The sequence below is a fragment of the Amphibalanus amphitrite genome, unplaced genomic scaffold (genome assembly GCF_019059575.1).
Source record: "Amphibalanus amphitrite isolate SeventyFive unplaced genomic scaffold, NRLGWU_Aamphi_draft 000236F_arrow, whole genome shotgun sequence".
Taxonomy (NCBI): Eukaryota; Metazoa; Arthropoda; class Thecostraca; order Balanomorpha; family Balanidae; genus Amphibalanus; species Amphibalanus amphitrite.
In genome coordinates, this window is record NW_024881731.1 from 439,469 (window position 1) to 460,729 (window position 21,261).

General features: G+C 51.8%; 2 protein-coding genes across 2 annotated transcripts in view; both read right to left on the reverse strand.

The window, feature by feature from the left end:
- The window catches only part of LOC122385973 (dual specificity tyrosine-phosphorylation-regulated kinase 2-like), a 32,324-nt gene extending 25,845 nt beyond the window's left edge, over positions 1 to 6,479 (reverse strand). The window contains exon 1 of the mRNA XM_043374728.1: positions 5,082 to 6,479. Coding sequence (XP_043230663.1) covers positions 5,082 to 6,086 — 1,005 coding nt within the window. The 5' untranslated portion in view covers positions 6,087 to 6,479. The remainder of the gene's footprint in view (positions 1 to 5,081) is intronic.
- Positions 6,480 to 7,433: 954 nt separating this feature from the next.
- Positions 7,434 to 21,258, reverse strand: LOC122385961 (OTU domain-containing protein 5-B-like). The gene is made up of 10 exons (XM_043374686.1): positions 20,702 to 21,258; positions 17,943 to 18,118; positions 16,165 to 16,390; positions 12,234 to 12,389; positions 11,195 to 11,351; positions 10,539 to 10,759; positions 10,174 to 10,293; positions 9,607 to 9,879; positions 9,144 to 9,249; positions 7,434 to 8,502 (listed from the first exon to the last, which is right to left on the reverse strand). The coding sequence occupies exons 1-10, from the start codon at positions 20,840 to 20,842 to the stop codon at positions 8,360 to 8,362; spliced, it is 1,719 nt and encodes a 572-aa protein (XP_043230621.1). The 5' UTR covers positions 20,843 to 21,258; the 3' UTR covers positions 7,434 to 8,359.
- Positions 21,259 to 21,261: the final 3 nt, after the last annotated feature.

Here is a 21,261-nt window from a genome sequence, read left to right on the forward strand (position 1 = left end):
CCGGTCCTTGCTCTCTGCAAAGCCGGGTTCCTCCGCACTGTGCCCTGCCGACGTTGGTGGTCCCCTACCCAGACGGAAATAGGCCGCCCGGGCCAGGCAGGACCAATGTCATGCTGCTGGATACATCACAGCAGTGAATTCAGAAAGATTCCATTGCCAGCAAACATGGACATCGACATCAAATCATTGATCGAAAAAAGCAGAACTACCGATTGCTGAAAATGACTTCTGACAGATAACAAGGAATATTATTTGTTTACAATTCGTTTCGGATTGTGCTTTGTGGTTCTTACAGTTAATAAAACAAGCATTTCGGGCAGTGAGCTATCAAATTCAGTTGATATCTCAACATCTCAAGTGGGTATTCTGGAGCAGCTGCCACCTGCAGCGGATTTGGTCGGGCACGGCCGAGCGGGCGGCGCCGCGCTGGGCCGGGATGGTCTGACGTCAGCCCCGGCAGCGGTGCCAGCCGAGCCGCTAATAGACGGTCGGCGCACGGCCGGACGCAGCACGCGCAGCCACCGCTGCCAGCGGCCAGCGCCGACCGGCCCAGAGCCGGCCAGGAGCAGAGCGTTATACTTTCATATTGAGGCAGAGCTCGACGCAGCTCCACACAGCTCAACACAACTCGATACAACCCTGTATTTCCTGCTGTCAAGGGTCTTCATACTGCCCCACATCCTCTCTCTCTCTCCATCCGCAGCGCAGTCGGCCACTAGCCTCTGCCTGACCCAGAGCCGGGCCCGACGGCCATCTGTTGCAGGTCACTAACGGCGCTGCCGAGCGGCGGCCAACCCGCTCTGGTCGCAGCTGACGGCCAAGAGACGGACGAGCCGCCATCGCGCGCGGCGTGTCACGGTCGGACACGAGCACACACAGACGGTGCGGGCGGTAGGCGCGGTCACACAGCAGCCATCAGTCACGGCCGGGCCGGCCGACAGAAGGCGGTGCGGTCCGCCGGCCGCCCGGTCGGTCCGAGCGACCACGATTAGCGGCCGTTAGCGCCGCTCCGGCACACTGCGGTCCGATGGAGCCGCGCTGGGTGGTGGGATGGGCGCTGTCACCGGCGGGTCAGCCACACCGCACAGGACAGGGTTGCAGAGCTTACGCCGTCCACCCACCCGGGAATCACCACGCCCTATGCGTGCTCCGGGCCCGCGCAGACACGGCCAGGGAAAGGGCCAAATCTGCAGCTCCGCCGCGCCGGGCGGCGGGCCTTCGGAGAGCGGCACTCGTCTCGCTCGGCCGCACATCCCGGATACCGGCCGGCGCGGCTCAATGTAAACCGGCCGAGCTCGGAGACAACGGGATCGGCCGGCGGCCGGCGCGGTGAAAATCGGCCGCCGCGCCGCCGGCACCGCGGACGGACAGAACGGCCGCTGTACCGGCAGCCGGCCGAGAGAACGAACTGTGTCAGAATTTTCTGACAGACTGTGCCGAACTTCGATATGACACGCACTGGCTTCAATTTCCTGCTTTCCTACACCTACGATTCCACTTATAAACGTCCTTCTTCAAGCGCCATTACAAGCCGTCCTTCTCTTCTCGTGCCTCAGAAATATATCCAATAAATGCAAGCAATCCCTGGTCTAGTGGTCAATCCCCGCAATAAATCTCTGATCGCACGTGTCGGTATGTCAGTCGGGTCGCCGCCCAGCGGAGCGGTACCTGACCCAGAGGCAGCCCGTCCGTCAGTCACGTGCTGCATGGGCTGCTTCCTTCCGTGTTGACATGACGGGTCCCGTGCGAGCGTCCGCCGCGGGGCGGGGGTCGGCTGGCACGTGGCCTGGTGGGCCGTCGGCTCTGGTTTCCATCATCGCCGCGCGACGAGCGGCGTACCCGCACTACGCCCACTCTGAGGCGCGTGTAGCTTCGGGGGGCCAGTGAACCCGTCAGTCAGTGAACGTCAGTCAATGAAACAGACCCCGAACAGGTTAGCGAGACGAGAGAGCGTCAAGTAGGTCTGGTGTCTGGTGATGGAATAAAAACGAAAGAAAGAGTAGTGCATATGTAGTGGTTTGTCGGGCACAACAACCACTTACGTTATACGTACCCAATCGAAAGGTAGTCGCTAACGTAATTACACGTGTCTTCATTCATTAAGCAGGGCTAATCCTTGATTGTCATAGCGCTAATTCTTATTCCAACACTAACGAGCTGGAAAGTATTGGATAGGCATAAGTTAGTCAAAGTGGAATGGGTGACTCTCCTGAACAGCTTCTCAATAAGTGATAGTTATAAACGAAACAAAGAAATAAATAAATACAAACGAATTGAAGGACCGCGACCCATTTTCATCTGACGCTTGACCGACATTTGGGGTAATGAAATTGATCCGTCGCACCATTGTAGTTCGGATTTCGAGAAGTAGAATGGAAGTTGTTCGAAGTTCAAAAGACATTGGCAAATAGGAAACGAATCAATCATGGTGAGAATGACGAATGACTACGGAAGCCCAGTAGCGAAGAGTCGGTATTGAGATACCTACTTATCCTAATATCCCCGCAACTTTCCAGAATTCTACCCCTGCCGCATCAATACCGCATCAAGCGTCAGACCTCGCCACCCGAGTGAGCTCGGTCCAACCAATGACATTTAGCAATGTCCATCAGAGCCGATATCAGACAACTGCGGATAACGGGCTCCAGCGAGCCTTCCTCGAACGCTGCCGGCCGCAGCGGGCTTTGTTCGCCTCGCCGAGTCCTGCCGCGCACACGCGGCGACCTTCGGTCGCGCTCGCACAGCCACAACCCGTTCCGAGACGGGGACAAAAAGCCGCTCGCTTCCACGGGAGGAGTCATCGCACCGACGGCTGACACGACCGTGACGAATTGAGGCCGCTCGCGGATGGGGGAGCAGCCGGCGCAGACATCGACGAACAAACGAGCTGGTGTGAACAAAGCCGAACGTAGCATTCGGCGTCAAGAGCAGGCCTTTTTGTAAAGCATGCTCTCATACGAGCTGCAAACCTCGTTACAGACACTGAATCCCGTTGAGATGACCATTAGTGGCATCCCGCTCGGCTCGGTCGGTGATTGGGGACGGCTGCCGGTTGGCCGGTGCCAATCGGGGCGCACGGGCCGCCGTCGGTCGGGCCGGCACGCCACCGCCGCCGGTCAGCCGTGTCGCCGTCAGCTGGCGGGGGGCGGGCCGCTCAGCCGCCCTGGCACCGGTGCCCTCCCGAGCTGGCGGCCGCTCAACAACGCCGCCGCCGCAACAGATCGGCGGCGTGGCGCAGGCGGAAATCGGCCCGATCATCGCCGAGGACACATTGTCCACGTGACTGAGCCGGTACCGGGTACCGCGCCGCCGCTGACGTCGCGGCAGCAGAGGACAGCCAGGCTGGGGCTGTCAAGAGGCCACCTCTGCAGGCAGGCATATGCGACGCGGGCAAGATGAGACTGATGGGTGCCCGGGTCTCGCGATGCCGCCGCCGCCTCCAGCACGGATCCGATCCCGGACACCGGAGGAACTGCGACGCAGCGGTATTGAGCGCGGAACGCGCATCTAGCTGCGGTTCATCTGCCGCGCTGTTGCCCAGCAACGCAGCGGACAACACGACCGCAGGCACGCTCACGACTCTCATTGGAGACAGCCACTCGCCGGCGCATAGATTGGCCCTGAATAACTTATCGGCATCACAGAGGACAGATGTCGCGGCTGGCGGTGGCCGGGTCCAGTGCCGGCACATCAATCGATGGCCAAATCACTGGACTGCGCCGGCCGGGTGCGTGGCGCGCCGGGCCGCCAGGACAGGCCGCCGCCGGCCGTGGCGTGACAGCGGGCCCGAGAGCAGCCCCGCCCCGGGACAATCACATGGCCACGAAGCGCGGCCGGCCGTTGACCGCCGCTGTCGAGCCACCGTTCCGGCCGGCGCGCCGCCGCGCCGGTGTGGCGTCCAGTCTTAGCGGTCACCGGATGGACTGGACTCGACCGGACCAGGCGACACAAATGACTAGATCTGGACGGTCCGGTATGTCACATAGTACTCAACCAAACTAATCATGGCATGACATGGCTGGCTGATGATAAATCGGGAAAAGGTGGCTATTGCAAGTTGATTCTAATGCAGAAGTACCTGACGAATAGGCAGTTAGGAAGATCTGACCAAATTCAACATTCCTATGCACTTTTCCTAGAGACTGAACTGTGTTGTATCGTCCATTTCCGCTGCAGACTACCAGGAGCATCATAGACATTTTGAAAAGTCAACACCTTCACTAAGACAAGGGAGCTGACCTAAAAACAGGCATTTGCATGCACCACACCGAAGGATAGTTGATCAGTGCAATGTGCACAAACCATGAAATATGGCCCACTCACAGCCCACAGCTCATATCTCTCACTATTGTCTGACTGCAAGACAGATTCAAACAGTGACCAAGTTGTACCACCCTTTGTACATGGAACAAAATGTGCAGGTGGAAAAAGGAAAGTAGATAGGTACCCAGAAAACAATGGCTCTGCACTCTGCAGTATATCTCTCCCATCTCACCCAAATCCAAAATGACAGCCACAGTCCTGTACAGAATCTAACAATGTCTTGCTGTTTTGATTATTGTCCACTGCCAAAAATCAATGTACCCTGATATGCAGATTTCACTAAAAGGAAGCCTCAAACAGCTTAACAATTTGGTACCAGTTTTTAACTATTGCTCTTTTTCTGGTTCCATTCTAACACATTTCAATGGCCAGAAAATGATGCCTGAATCTCCATTGTACCTGGAATGCATCTTGGATGGACATTCATTGTTCAGCCTGGGTACATTCTAAATGGCTTAAATGTTTGAAAGACAATTTTAAGTTCAAAACAAAAAGTATGCACTGCACCTACTCTGGGAAGGGGATACATGTTAACAAGAACATGACATCTAGGGCTGGTATGTATCTCTCCAAGCACAGACAAGCATATCCAGTATCCACACCCCTCAACATTACAGCACAGGCTTCTAAAAGATTCATTTTGGAATTGTAATGCTGACTTGTAGTCAGTCTGCCACACACCAACCACACACTACCCATCACATCTTGACATAAATTGAGTGAAAAGGGTGATATAGAAAAAGACTGATTGAACTTACCTTGATGCCACTCCTGCCCTGCTGCTTCAGCAAGACATTTTCTGGCTTCAGATCACAGTGGATGATTTTGTTCCTATACAACACATCCAGGCATTGGAGCAGTGAGTGTGCGAACTTCCTCACCAGCTGCAGACTAAAACCTTGGAACTTGTTCTTCTTGATGAGTTCATACAGGTTGATTGATAAAAGCTCAAATGTGATGCATATATGGTTCCGAAAGGTGAAGTTATCATACATGTGAATGATGTTGAAGGTATTGTACTTGTCCTGTTTTCTGAGATGCTCCAGGATCTTGATCTCCTCCTGTGCCTGCTTGTGAAATCTCTTCTCATTTCTGACCATCTTCAATGCAACATGTATGTGATGCTTGTGGTCATATGCCTTCACAACCTGTCCAAAGCTTCCTTTTCCTATCACTTTCAGCACCTCATACCTGTATGAGACATGGTCATGGATGATGTGGATGTATGAACCTTGGTCATCATCATAACCACAGTTGTTGCTACTTCCTATGATACCTGGTTTCTTCTTGGCATTTGCTCCTATATAGTAGATTTCTGGATAGGAGTATATCTCTTGCTGTTCATAGGGTGTCAACTTTGTTTTATACACCCTTAGAATCTGTTCTGGTGTAGCTACAACATTTTTTGGCTTGGCAGCTGACCCATTCTTCATTGGGCTACTTGTGCTTTGACTGTTCCCATCTGTTGTTGTTGTGCCTGGTCGCACATGAGGCAGTGTCTGGCCTTGGTCATTGCTTTGACCATTCTGTCCAGCCTGCGCATCACCATTTGTTTGTGCCGCATCCTGATAGAACATGTTGAGTTGCTGCACCTGCATTGCCTCACCATTCTGATTTGCTCCATTCTGTCCTTTCAAGGGAGGCAAGTGAACCACATTGCTATTGTCCCCAATGTTCTGAATGTATCCATCATTAGCACCAGGGGTGTTGGACGTCGTACCATTCATGTTTCCTAGTAAAGACCGTGTGCGATACAGGGGCATGGTCTAGTCCTGGGCACAAAATCTTCACACGCAGCTCACTTCACTCAAAGTCTGAGTACATGTGCATGTGCCTATCAAGGTAAAATCGCACCAGGACCTCACGAGTCCCACAACGCACACCAGGAAAATCCAGCACAAAGGGGCTCGTCGACGAAGCCAGTAGAACACCACATCCAATTCCGCTGTTTGCCATGCCCACCTCGGAGGGTGGATGTCAAAAAACTGATCACACCATAGTAAAACGTTGCGGGAATCGTCCTGAATCAGTTTCACAACTCCCTCCAGTCCATCACACTGCGCACGCTACCCCTCCTCGGACTCCGCACTCAACCGACCCTCACTCCTCGAGCTCGGCTTGGAAAATGGCGACGCGTCAATGTCCCGTGACGTCATAGAAAGTCGACCAATCACAAGGCGAGCTCGGCCGATCAGCTGTTTTGAGAGGTTGCAGCTAAAAAGACCGTAAGCTCTTGCGGTGGGAACGCCGGGAAGACCAATTTCCGCAGCCCAAGGCCCTACCGCAGCCCTAGTATCTATGACCGTGCGCAGCCCGTGCCTCTGCAGGAATACAGGAAGATTTCGACGCTGCCCCTGCGATGGACCTTGGAAAACCGCTGAAGGCTCATTTACCGAATCATCAGATAGCATGAGGAATCCGCCTTCTGCTTGTTTATAACGATGTCCTTTTGGAAGGGTGCTCGTGCTGGGAGGGTGCGTCCCACACCAGAATCAGGCAGTGTACCAAATGATGAAGGCACGACTTTGCCATGCTTTCCTCCTAAGAAACTCATACAAAAACTTAACGTGTCAGCCTACAGGATACCTGGATACCTACTGGATAGTCTAGTCCCTATTGATTGGGTGAACGAACTCCATTCACCCAATCGATAGTGACAGACTATCCAGGTATCCAGTAGGCTGACACCTTAAGTTTTTGTATCTTCGTTCAACGAAGATAGGCCGGTCCCCTACATCAGGCTCCAGCATCGACACAGCTTCGCCATCCTGCACTCCGCTCGGCTCCAGACAGCTTGCTGAAGGCATTGCATATCTGGGCTGCGACAACCACGTAGGATGAGATATTGGATCTGTAGCGCGCGCCTATCCATAACTGAAGAATGGCCCAATCACGGCGCTCGCATTGATGAACGGCCGAATCTGAACCAACAATGGTCCAATCAGAGAAGTGAACAGTGTTACACGCACTCCTTTCTCATTCGCCACGGTGCATTCTACACGTTATAAACCTGTGCTGGTAATATAAGCGTTATTTCTTATCCGGAATCTATCACATTGGTGAAACTAATGCGCTAATCAACGTTCCACGCCCACTGCAAAGGCACGTCAGAAGTGAAGCCACGGATATATTGGCATATTTTCTCGGGAAACAGACTAGAGAACAACAGGAAATCACTGGTGTGGCACTATCAGTAAATAAACCGGGATTCAAAACAGATTTGTACAAAAGAAGACTCATAAACTTCACCCTCTGCCAATCACTCAACTAAAAATCCCCCTTATTGATGACGTACCGTGCTAGATTTACAGCGGCAACCGCAGTACTCTCTCCCTTATTCATCGGCCACCCCGCCACGCCGATCGACGGCCGGCAAATCAACCTTAGGCTACGGGTTCGATGACGTCACGCACTGCCATCCCAGGCGATCGGGAGGCACGCAGTGACGTCGCGCAGTCGGATCGATGACGTCACACCCGCCGCGGAGGCCAATCACGCCAGGCCTGCTGTGTCGGGTGACGTCACTGGCCGCTGGCCGCCATCGCCGGGGATATGTACACAGGGCGGCACCCCTGCGGCTGTGACCAGCGCCCTGCCGCTCTGGGTCCCCTACCTCGGGACCCCGACCATCCCCCGCGCCCCTCCCCACCGGCAAACCATCCGCGCTGCGTGCCGGTGCACACACACAAACACACAAACAAAATCACGTGCAAGGCAGTCGCTGGTATCCTCTGAGGGTGGTACGACCGGCCGGCGGCCGCACCTACCAAATGTACAGCGTAAAGCACGGGGTAAGTCCATACAAAACCATGTAACGCCGATTTATCGGGTCTGTGCGCAACAAAGTAACGGATATTCTCGGGAAATCTGCACTGAACAGCATCTAAAATATTTGACAACAAGGGATTCGGCCAAACACACACGAATCACGCGCTTCACGAAACAATACTGCTCTATGCGTTTTGCACGTTCTCCCAATCAATGCAGTCGTTCTGTTGCCCGGGCGCTGTTGCGCCGGTGCTGCCACCTAGCGTCGTTAACTCGAAGTTGAAGGTCCGGCGCCGTCCGCGCTGCGGCCGCCATTCTCGTCTTTGCTCTTTTTGAGGCTGTCGAGGTATTCCTGCTGGGAGGCGGCCAGCACCTGGGCCAGAATGCCGGCGTCCTCCCACTCGGAGAGGCCTGCGGATGACAGTGTCAGTATTGGAACGACAAGGGTGTGGCGCACAGATCAAAATTACTGGGAGACGTCGCCGACACACTGCGTCGGCGGTCCGTGGACGAGGGACGCCAGTTTTGGGATAATCTTAAAGAAAGAAAAAAAATCAGTCTATTCATGGCTTCTGATTATACTGGGAATGGTGCATTTATGGCAAGCGAATTCGAACCTGCAACTGAAAGTTTATCGAGGGTGCTGCACGATATGCGGAGACTGTTCCGCTGCAGTTTAACGTTATGTAACTTCTCTGCTAAAATTCATGAAATGTAACAGAAAGTTTGCTGTGGCATGCATGCAGAAATGTGGAAAGCTGTTCATTTACTTGGGTCGCATATGACAAATCGAAATGTGACGGCATAGTTTGACACGATACGTTTTGAACAGAGTAAAGTAATCTTACTGAACAGGGCCAGTTTAATATTTTACCTACGATGCGTACCACCGAAAAGGGCTGAGCAGTTACAAAGGTACCGAGGAATTACAAGAGTCTACGCAAAGAAAGGGCCAATATAGGTTAACACGGAGGCATCTTACTAGGCCAGTCTATTATGACGCGGCTCAGTACGTACCGAGCAGAGCCTGTATCAAACATAACGGTACGTACCGAACAGTGCCGGCGGCAGCTGGTTCATGAACGAGGCGGTTTCCATCAGCGGGAAGCCCAGATCCCGACTGGGCCCGGGAGCAGCTACCGGTGAACCCACGCGCTCCTACGGGACGGAATCGATCAGTCAGAGGTCAGACACCGAGCCGGGCAACGGTCGTCAGTCGTCAGTGAATCGCGCCGGTAAGACAGTACACGATAACACGAGAAACGCGATAAACTGGTCAAGGCAATGTCTTACCTTTGTGTCAAAAATCATTTACAGTACATTTTCAAAACGTCCATTTTGACAGTTTTGGCCGCTGGAGAACAAACCGTTGATTTTACGTCAAATCCGAGGACACGCTATCCAAAAAGCTTTACAAAGATATCCAATACTTTTTCCGCTAAGTTCTAGCCCTCCCCTTCGGTGTCTCCTCTCTCCTCACAGATCCGAAAGTCGTCGTAAGTCGTAACCACTCACCTGCGCTGCTGCTGATGTGGCGCCGGCCGCGGAGCCCGCACCGGAGGCCGGCCCGGCGGCCGGTGATCCTGCGCCGCCCTCCGCGCCACCCGCCCGCGGCGAGGCCAGAGGGGACAGCTTGGCGGCGCCGCGCGGGGAGCCGCGGCCGCTGCCGGAGCGGGCCGACGCCCCGGCCGAGGGGGAGGCCTGTCCGGCCGGCGGACTGCGGGCCGGCAGCGGGCGCGGGGAGCGCACGTCGGCTGAGGTAGCCGTCGACGAGGAGGCGCAGGACGTCTGCCGGGGGACGGAGACGATCAGCGGGGCAGACAACTTCAGCCATACAACAGCCGCTGGAGAATTAAAAGACGAGCAATTCAGGCAAACGCAGTGCTGGATATTTGGCGAATAGCGTGAAAAGGCTGATCGAAAGCGCTGGATGAAACACACGTCATTATGAGTCAAACGCTGAATTACTGTTACTTGCTTTAGATAGCTACCCGATATTTGTTTCACTCTTCTCGTTAACCCCATAAATTCGAACGTTAACTAAGCATCACAGCTGGTTCCACCCCTGAACCAATGCGTCACCTTGTTGCGTTTCTCGTTGTCTTTGAGCCACTGCAGGTAGCTCTCCCGGGCCACCTGTTCCGAGATTGTCTCATTGGTTGCCTCCCAATCCGTCGCCTTCAGCTTGTCTTCCAGCATCGTCTGTAACACATTCAGCAGTCAGTAACTGTGTGAGACATCGTGAGAGTTCGTGAATGGCCAAAACGAGCATTGAATGAATGAATGAATAAATGAGCAGGACGCGGAAAATCACTCCATGTGTCGTCATGGGTCATCACCGCGCCGCCCTGCCGAGCTTGCATCGGCAGAATCGACAAACACATCTCCATTCACCCCTTCCTCTTCGCCCTTTGTCCACGCTTTTACCATCCGATCCCACACCTCACCTGTTCAATGTGCAGGTCCTCGCTCTTCTTGGCGGCGTCGGTCAGCAGGTTATGGTCGGCCAGGCCGGGCACATAGCCGGGCAGACCCAGGCCCACTCCGATGGTGGCCTTGTACGGGTTCACCACAGAGTTATAGTGCGTACCGCGGTGGTAGGACAGTCGGATTGGCTCGTTCACCTGACCGCCCGGCTCCTGGGGCGCGTGGAAAATGTTGATCGCCTCTGGAGTAGAGAAAAGGGGTGGCTGGTTAGGTGCTTATGTGGGAACTCGTGACTACTGAGCAGCGAACTAAAGCTGGTTTGGAGAGGTGACGAGCGCAGATATTCTTCAAGGAGAGCTTTAAAACCTACGAAGAGTACGTATTACGTAACCCACCAAGCACTTACTAAGAAGAATCCATCACTATGTGTGCACTGTCACATACTTTTAACAAGATTTACCCGGTGTCAACCTCCTGTTCCTAGCAAATCGGCCGCCAGTCAGTATTCACAGTGTGTTCACTACCCCCACCAAAGCTGTGCTAATTGAGACAGCTGTATTGGACAGCAGTAGCAGTGGAACACAGGGGCTCGGGGAAGGTCGAGGGATAAATCCGCGACATCAACACTCTTCTCACAAGCGACTGTGATAGTATGAATTCCCGCCCCTCTCCTCACCGGAGCTATAGCAGAGCACCTCGATGGTGCGGCTGTACATCTCGCTCAGCGCCTGGATCTCGATGTGGTTCCCGTGTACCCACGGCTTGCTCTTGCGTCGGATGTACTCGCGAAAGTCCTCGGTGATGTACTGCGAGAAGTAGTCTTCGTTCGAGCCCTGTAGGTAAGAGACAGGAAATGTCACGATACATACCGATGGTAATTAAAGAAGGGAGCTGGGTGGCGTCTCCATGGGTGGAGGCAAAGTAACCATATAGTGATCTGTGATTAATATGGTAACAGTGAGAAAGAGCCATCGTTGCTAGTGATCGAAGCAGCGCAATCCGAAATCACTATGGCAACTTCCACCGTGGGACGTGGCAACTACGCCTGCCACTGCCGTTCATGAGTATATACAAGCAATCAAATAAATTCAGCGATGGTTCAATACAATCAGCCATCTTATATACCACATACAACATATTACCAATAATGCGCCAGTTACCATGATTGGTTTCAGAATATGTAAACCTTGCGTATGATGCCTTACAAAAAGCATAACCACAGCATAACAGCGTTCGTCACCGGACCCACCGAGTTATGTGTGGTACGGGGAGGGGTAACTTTGGCTGCATTCCTGGGCGATGAGTGTACAATACATTCTACCGTGAGCCACGGGTGACTCACGCCCCATTCAGCTCAGTGGGACAGAGACACTGGACTGGACTACAATGACTGGGATGTGTCAGAAGTGGGCACGGGACAAATACAAATCGGCTTGCCAACGAGTATTGCCAATGATATGTCCTCAGCTTGCCAGGGTCCGAAATCAATAATTCAATGTATGACTATCAGCCGTCTTGCGACACTGTATCTATTTGCGTGTATCCATTAGCATACCAGTATGCGAGCCTGACTGGCAAACCATGGGCTAGAGTAGATTTGAGTGTATTCGTTGAAACCTGTCAGCTTGCCTAGAAGAAGCTAAAAGTTTGTGCCTGTCGTTGACACGAGCGTTTGGAAACTCACTGTAGGTATCCGCGTGTACCCCGGTACTTACAATGTACTCCATGCAGTACTTGCGGACGGTGAGGTGCATCTCCTCGTCGCCAAAGATCTGGTCTGCCACGGCGCGGAACAGACAGGCACCGTCCTCCACCGTACGTTTGATCATCAGGCCCTTCTTCTTCAGCTTCTTCTCGAACTGACGCTCCTTCTGCGGGTGCCCAAAAGATACACTGTGTCAGACCTGGGTCACCATTGCGTCAAGCATAGACTCCTTTAAACAAAGGGGTCTGTGCGGGGGTCTATGCGGGTCTATGTTTAAAGGGGTCTATGCGTCAAGCTAATAGCACGGTCGAGAGCAGGACCATGCTGCAATCACTTTACGGCGTGCAGAAAGACAACTGAGATGGAAAATCAGGGACGGACGTCGGACAGAGGCCGTGACATCAATCGGGTCATGTAGAGAACGGAGAGTAGACATAGACCGGGAACGGAACATATAAATCCTTGAAAATATTGAAACGGTTTTCGGGAAGGATGGAGAATGCGAGGTGTCTCCCCAGAAGTGATCGCCGAGCCTTGTAAAGGCTAAAGCCTAGTACACGGCGGCGACAACTATTTGTGCGAGACGGATGCTGCATAGTATCCAAATACACGATAAGACCCTATCCCGTACTAAGCGGCTCCACAGTCGGGTGGCGACGGTCCACGAGCATCGTTCATGATTATCGAACAAAGGCGGTAAACAGGAAGCACGCCTCGCTGCGATAGGATCCAAGGTGCTTATAGCGAGACTGAAACGATGAACACTGTTCACCGGCTATAAAGGAAGCTCACCGATAACTATTCTATAAAATAGCCGTCTCTGAATCACTCTTTGCTTGCCGGGATATCATTAATAACACTGATCAAACAAGGTGAGCAAATGAGCCGACAAGTGACGGGATCCGACACGGATAATTAATTATTGGCCATACGGCTAGCCTTCTTTCTATATTTTCTAGAAGTCAGTCTCTCAATTCCACTAACAGCATGTAAGATACGGTTCAGAAATTTTGCGTACGGCAATGTCCACAACATAGGTACCTAGGTACCAGCAAGCGTTCGATGCTGATCGATCAGCATCAATCACACCTTGTTATAACGCGAAAACCAAAGGAAGGTGAAGACCAGACAACAAAGTCCCGCATAAAAACTATTAGATTTTATAATTGAGCGCTTAAATTGATGTCAGCGTCCGCCATATGGATTACTATGCACCATGTGGTGCGAATAATCCAGCTTTCATCCGGTGCAGTGATTCAGCCACTTATGCCGCAGAGCGTAATCTCCTCAGCGAACGCAAGTCATTCCGTCTTTCCATTCGGAAGCCACAGGGAAGGAGAGGGTCGAGGGAGCATAATGCTGCAGATCTCTGGGGCGTATAGGCACCCACGCTATGCAAAAAAAAAAAAAAAAAATATTTCGACGATAGTATTGTAGAAAGGATATCATCATTTTCCAAAAAAAATTATCAAATAACTCTAGCGACACTGAACAAACACTGAGCATTTAGTAAACACAATGTCGAGAGGTACTTTACGTGGCCCAATTACCTAACGCGACCTACCGCCACTCCAATCCTCTTACCCGACAAAGGCGCCTGACCTTGGCTTTGGCACACCTAGCTGAACTAAACGTCCCAATCCGACCACCATAAAAACGACGAGTTGGCACCGGAGCGGTGGCGGCGAGCTGTCCTGCTCACCTGCGCTCCTCCCTCCCTCTCCCTTTCACCAATCCTCTACCACGCCGTCTTCTAGAATCGGAACACCGGACGCTTTATCTCTCCTCCCAGATAGGGGGTACCACTCTACCTCCCACTAACAAACCGAGAGACCCGCTCTACCTTCCTCTGTCCTCAGTGAGCTCCCTCCCTCCCCTCTCTCCCACCGTAAGCTCCCCTCTCCCGGCCGGTCGTCTGCCCTCCCCGGACGTCGCAAATCATCAGCGGGCGCCGGGGCGCCGCGAGGCGTCACCGCCCCCTACTGTCAGTGGGTCCACAGACGCGGCGGGTGAGCTACCCACGCTATGGTGGTCTACTGGAGAATCCTGAGCATCACGAGTCAAAACTTGTTTGCCTGTTTGGTAGCTTGTTCGCTATCCAAGTTCACAAAAAAAACTTGGCGTTAGTTACACGCCTTCGTCACATGAGCTACGCTTCTGCGGCCGACGGTAGGAAAAAGCAGCCGCATGCCACGTCTCTAAGTTCTAACCACAATCCCGTACCGGCCGTACCACTATCACAGCCCACATCTTCCACCCGTATCTCCGAGGACAGTCCATCTAGCCGCCCATCTCACTCCACCGTCATCCCCGGGTACCTCTCTCGGTCCCTACATTACCCTGGCTGCCATAGGCGGCCCGGGCGGCGGACAAAGGGACACACCGGGCCGGCGGCGGTCGATGCCGGCCGACCGACTCCCTCGACGGACCGAGCGCCGCCATCGCCCCCGGAGCGAGCGGCAGCGGAGCGATAGGGCAGAAATGGGAGGAGGCGGGGAGGGGAGGGGAGGGGAGTGCGGAGTCGCGGGCGGCCGAAAATGAGACCAACACTCTAGGGGAGTGGGGCGGGCGACATGACGTTCACACAAACAACCTTGCGCGTATGGACGAGAATGTGTTTGCGCGAGGGTTTCAGACGAAGTTCTCCTGGGTTTCGGCGGTCAATATACAAGTCGGTACCGCTCCAAGCGTCAAAAAGCCGATACCGCACAGGTTTACCAAAGCTTTGTCTCTGATTCATAAGGGCCAAAGGGCGGCAAACTGCTTCGTAACTTAATCTGAAAGCATGATTAATCCCACTAAAAACGAAGGAATCTGCGAGTCATCGACAGAATACTGACAATTTTAAATGTTTTAGCGTTCGCAATAGCCCCAGAAGTGGAAACATTCTTGGAAGCAGATCTTGCCATATAAACCAATATTAACTTAGCTTAATCTAAAACACACTCCATATCCAGCGCTATTTTACGTAATGTTACCTTACGTAACCCACCGTCCCGCTCCCGAACCTTCGGAAACGAATCGAAGCACCAAATTACCACGACCACAATGCACTGTCCCGAGGGACTAAATAATGCTGAAATTCGCAGAAGCGAAGCGGCCCTTCAAGCCCCCTCCATCAGATGATATTCATTCATGAAGAGCGTGGCAGTGACATAGCACCCCGGCCCCGCCCCAACCCAGGCAGCAGTATTGACCCCAGTCAGCGCGTGGGTGGTGGCTGGCAGCCAACAGCACTTCTCCATCGCCATATCCAGTGATTATTCATGTATTTGTGCCGCAAAACCTGGGGGCATCTCAACACCGAGGGTGTGGACACTGGACTGTTTTTACCTATCATCCAGCACTGTCGGTGTGACTATATGAGGACGTGTCATACGCCGTTGCTGATATGCTGGCTTTCAAAGGCTGTTCGTCCAGCCAGTCTGATTTTCTTTGCGGGGTCACGGCGGATCCGTACAGCTGCAGCGCTTATATCGTACAGAACATACATCGTATGTTCTGTATACATCGTATGTATATGTCTGGAGCATCCGTTCCCGCTGAAACACCGTGTTTGAGCACCCCAACTCTCCTCACTTCCGGGCCAGATGCAGTCTGCTTTTGACCTATCTGCGTCTTCGTTTCAATTACAGAGCTGCTCCCCAACCATCAGATACACGGCCCTCTATCTACAAGAATATTGCTCCACCTTGCTGCCACAGCAACGCGTCCTCTCAACAGAATCATCTCCCCTCCCTGTAGCACCATCTCTCGCCTCAACACACCAAAACACATTTTGTTCAGCTTCACGATCAGTCTCACCCCCTGCAAGGATCTCTCTCCACCAGCTCGCCTCCAGCTATCTCTCCCGTCTCACCTCCTGCCCAAGTTCTTTCATTCCTCACCCCGGAGGAGTGAGGAGGGTCTGTCTCCTCTCCATCTCACCCCTCCCGTCTCACCTCCTGCCACTGGTCGTCGGTGAGGTCCCAGCAGTCTGCTCCGTACTCGTCGCCAGAGTTGTACCCAGACGCAGCCTCAGTCTCTATACGGCTGCCAGAGGGCCCGGCCACTACCAGCGGAGCGCTGGCAGCGGCGGCAGCAGCAGCGGCGGCGGACGCGGGGTGGAACGTGGTGGGCGAGGCCGTGCCACGCTCGGTACGGTCGCGGTGTTTGGCGCGAACCGATCTGCAAGGAGTGGGTAAATGTCAGAGACATAAGCCAGTCAACTAAGACCGAACGAGAAAGAAGACACGCACAAATAATAAAGGTTCAAAGTTCAGCAGCTTAAGATGGAATAAAATGAATTCCTTTTTACCAAAACATGTTGTAAGTAACCTGAACTGCGAAACCACGATTTACTTCCGAGACTAGTTTGTCCTCTCCTGTAACTGCGCATATGCCCCGATCGCGAAGATATGAAGCATGAGTCGTATTATTGTATGGTTGAGTCACCATCCAATGGGAGTTGCGATGTTCCTTTTACATAACTTTTAAACATGGTGGCAAAGACGTTTCTCGAAAGAAACGACGATCAGCCAGTAAATTCGCCGAGATCCCTCAGAGGCTGTACTGTCATACTGTTTGTATCCTCAAACATCTTGTATCACGAACCGATTCACCTGAATGATGTCACGAGCTTAGAAATCGTCTCTTTGCCGTACCGGCGTACCTACCAGTTGGTGTTTATATCGTCCCCCCCCCCCCTCGCCGACAAGCACATCGTCCGCAGCCAATCCAGTTTCGCTCTCCGCAAACAGTCCTCTCCCATATCTATCCAGAATCCCCACCAATCTCTGATGATGTTGACATTCCAAGAGCTCACTGGAACTGCACTTATAACCAGGGATGCGGAGCCGTGGAAATTTCAGACGGCTCCGGCTCCGGCTCCGGCTCCGGAGAAAAAAATCGGCTCCGGCTCCGGCTCCGGCTCCGGGTGAAATGTTATGGCGGCTCCGGCTCCGGCTCCGGCTCCGAGTAAAATGGTCCGGCTCCGGCGGCTCCGGCTCCGGCGGCTCCGGCTCCGACTCAGTACATCCCCTACGCAATCAATTAAATACGGGTGGAAGAAAAATTGGATTGGTTATACGCGTTACTCTTTGCCATGACCGCCTCACCGCGTCCCCGCGCAAACGCACCTCGGAGAGAACTGGCAGAACAAAGGGCTAGGAAGCGATGGCATTGGAAACGCAGTCGCCGCGAATCGGAGTTCAGTGAACCATCGTAAGCTGACACCCGTCTCGGCTGCATTGGGGGTGAGGGGTGGGGGGTGTGTGGGATGAGACGGTGCTGGGAGTCGCAGTCCACTGCACTGGTTTGAAAACAATGGCCGTCACCTGATGACTGGTCCTCATGTTCAGGGGATGCAGTAGACGTGGGGGGGGGGGGGAAGAGCAAACAGGAAGTTGTTTGCGTACTGTGGGATACTGGGGATATTCGGATTTTTTCATTCACTTGATGGCCCATGACGTAAGTACCATATGTTTTACTGCCTTGTACTGTCAAACCGAACTAGGTCAATTATTATTTTTTTTCCTCTTCAAAAAATAAAAAGGAGCCGGAGTCGCCCCCTTTTTTGGCGGCTCCGGCTCCGGCTCCGGCTCCGGGCTATTTTGTTTCACGGCTCCGGCTCCGGCTCCGGCTCCGGGCAAAATATGCCGGCTCCGGCGGCTCCGGCTCCGACTCCGGCTCCGGCTCCGCATCCCTGCTTATAACCGTCCGCGATTGAGCGTCGCCGTACCTGTGCGGGCTGGCGCGGTGTCGCCGTTTGGCCGGGTTGGCGGGCTGCTCGCGGCCGTCGTACTCGTCGTACTGCGGTGCCGTATCGTCACTGCGGCCCGGCTGCAGAGGCCACACGGGCGGCGAGCTGGCGCTGGACGCGAACAGACGCTCCAGGTCGTTCCTGGCCACTGGCATCTGAGACAGAGCAGGGGCAGACGTGCGAGGACAGGTCAGGTTACCAGTGGGGTACAAAGGACACGCTACAAAATGTGAAGAGGCAGCTGATGCTGAGTTTTTTTTTTGTGTAGCTGTAGGCAAAATTCATTGCTAATAAGGTGGTGTGAGTAATATCATTTTAGCACCCCTGCAGTTGTTTTTGTATCATTGAGATAGTAGAAAAACAATGTCTAACTCTTCCAAGGCGCCCTGTGAAATGAATACCAGTATCATGACACTCCTTTGGTTTAGAGGACAACCCAAGAGTGCAAGCCATCATAATTGTTGAACAAATGTAAAAAGGGGCTGTGTTTTGTAGCTGTAAACATGTGGGTAGGTGAACATGAGCTGTAACTGATAGCTTAGAAGAAGCAGAGGTATAGAAGATCTGGGTTTGACTGAGTCACTGAAACCTAAACTATGCTTCACCTTGACCAATGTTCTTTGCTTTTCACATGGTGCCTTAATAAAATATATATATTTGGCCAAACATTATGATGACTATGTTTTAAGCTATAGGCATAGTGCCTAGTGGCATGTGAAGCATAAAAACAAAGAGTTGCTTTTGCATTTTTTGAATGTTTGCTGGGGCAACATCAATTGTTACGGAGCGAGCGAAGCGAGCGGAGTCTTTCCTTAGATTAACGGAAATTTCTGAGTATGAGCGGCCGGCCGGCCGGCCGGCCGGCCGGCCGTGCGGACGCTTTTGCGAGGCTTATATCTCAGCAACCACTTGACCGATTTACACGCGGTAATTTTTGTAGGGTAGCTTCATTCCTTCTACCAAGTATTGGACTATTCCCGATGCATGTGGGTGACCCCTTATGCACGTGCCACGTGCAAAACGAAGAGGTGTCAGTTTTGTAATTGTTGCAATATCTCGGTAACTACTTGGCCGATTGCGCTGAAAGTTGGCATGTAGGTAGGCACCCACTAGGCACTGCATATCCATGTGCCAGAGTTGGGGTGCTGCTGCACGTGCGCACGTGCAGGGGTCGTTTCCAGATCTCGAGAACGGCTGGACCGATGGCGCTCAAATTTGGTACACGGTTAGGGACCAGTTAGTAGGGTGCCGTGCACAAGTCAGTTGGGACCCATTTTGCACGTGCGCACGTGCAGGGTGCCGCTCTCAGATCTCGAGAACGGCTGGGCCGATTGTGCTCAAATTCAGTGTCCCAAAGTTTGCCAGTTTGGGTGGGAAATGACATCCAAATCAAAATAATTTTCCACTTTCACCTTCAACTTTCCAGAGCAATTTTTCACTCCCTATTTTACCAATACAGAGCATCTGCGGGTACCTTTTACCTCGCTCCATTTTCGATTCAACAATCTTATAAGGCAGCTCCCACATCCTTCAACATTCACAAAAACATTGTTGATCCCTGCATGTTCCACTCTTTTTTTGCCTTTCTGACTGGCAATTTTTCCACTCTCAACCCTCTTTATAGTGACAAATATTTTCCTCCGACACCCAAGCCGAAATATAATTTTGGAACACTGCTCAAATTTGGCACATCGCTAGAAACCGGTCAGTAGGGTGCCGTGCACAAGTCAGTTGGAGGTACCCCCTCGAAATTTCGCACGTGCAAGACTCACCCCCTCGCTCGCTCCGTTAGTCGCCCCAAAAGGCGCTATACTGGTATATAACTAGCATGATGTAGGAGCTCACTTAGATCCACTTTGCCTCCCTTCCATAAATTCAGAATCTGCCAGATGACACTATTTTTCTCTATGCCTCTATGCCTATACCAAGTTGCCTCTATTCTGTATTCATGATTGATTCCCTATTCACTTGAATTGTTCAGTGTTTCACAATGTAGCAAAACAGGGTTGATATCAGGAGCATAACATTCAAACCAAAATATCATTACAAGGAAAATATGTTTGCATCCTAATGTCCACACCTTTCTTGTTATCCTTCCACTTTCCTTAAATATTTACTTATGCCCATAATAAAATGAATATGACTTAATATGACTTAAACAAGTAAAAAGACAGGGGAAAAAATCAAAGATCAAAAACATCTTGTTTAATGTTTTATGCTTGTGGAATCCATGTTCTTTCTTGTTAAGATTACTCTGCTACCTCCTGCCATCAAAATACTAATTCAAAATTATGCCAAAATATACCAGCTGGGGGAATGAGTAGTTTGGAGAAAAGATATCAGTGACATAAAACTCTGACTGCTAAAAATGGCAGCAACAAAGCTATGGATGATGTAATGTAATGCTGATGCTTTCAAATTGCAGAAAAATTGTGACTCTCACATACAATAAAACATGCACTATAGTATTTTATTATGACAGAAGTGGACAAGAAGGATGCAAGCATTAAATTGAAATCTGCATTCACTCTTTTCTCTATTCTTCTCCACTTGTGCTCTAACAGTAAAATTATGCATGCAGAAGCACGTAAGATTAAAATGTATGTCACGAGTTGGATTTACAACACTTAAATTTATGAAAAGCACAGGAAAAAGTCACATTGTCGCATTCAATCTGCAAGTGTTTCAGTTTGGATTTGCGGAGCCAGACCCATACCTACAGCAATATGGATTCATACCTGAAGTGCATTTGCCGCCTGAGTCAAATTCACTGAATTATGACTATGATGCCCGATATGAGATCCAAGGAGAGTAGGGCCTTCAGTACTCTCTGTCTCCAAAGGGCGTTCAGCGCTCTTCTTTTTATGTTTGATAGTCATCTTGACATGAAGGTCTCGCACCAATCCAAATCCTTTTAGCTGATTCAGACAAAGCTAACTTTCGAAATTCCTGATGTTAGAGAAGATCACTATTTAATTTTGGAAAGGATCAACGTCTCCCCCGACGACCAGCACAGGATTTACTAAACTAATGGCCGACAGCCAGCACCGAGAAAATAGCAACGATGGCGACGATGGCGACGACCATCCCAGCTGCTCATTGTTTATTTTCCACAGAAAATAATAGTGCTGAGTGACAAGTATCATTTTTTGCTTCATGAGGTCGTCCTGCAGGGGCTAATAGATAAATTCGTTAGTCCTAAATATATTTTTTCTTAATCAAACAAATCATTTCAATGATAAATTTATATGATTTGAGGAAAAACTGCCACAAAAGTATAAAATTTTGGCATGTATTT

Bases quoted from the DNA above. Each gene is read 5' to 3' on its own strand.
- LOC122385961 (XM_043374686.1), bottom strand. From the start codon at position 20,842: ATGACTATCAAACATAAAAAGAAGAGCGCTGAACGCCCTTTGGAGACA. The intron at 11,352-12,233 runs GTAAGTACCGGG...TCTTACCTACAG, and splicing joins AGTACTGCATGGAGTACATT to GGCTCGAACGAAGACTACTT. The intron at 10,760-11,194 runs GTGAGGAGAGGG...TCTCTACTCCAG, and splicing joins GGTGCTCTGCTATAGCTCCG to AGGCGATCAACATTTTCCAC.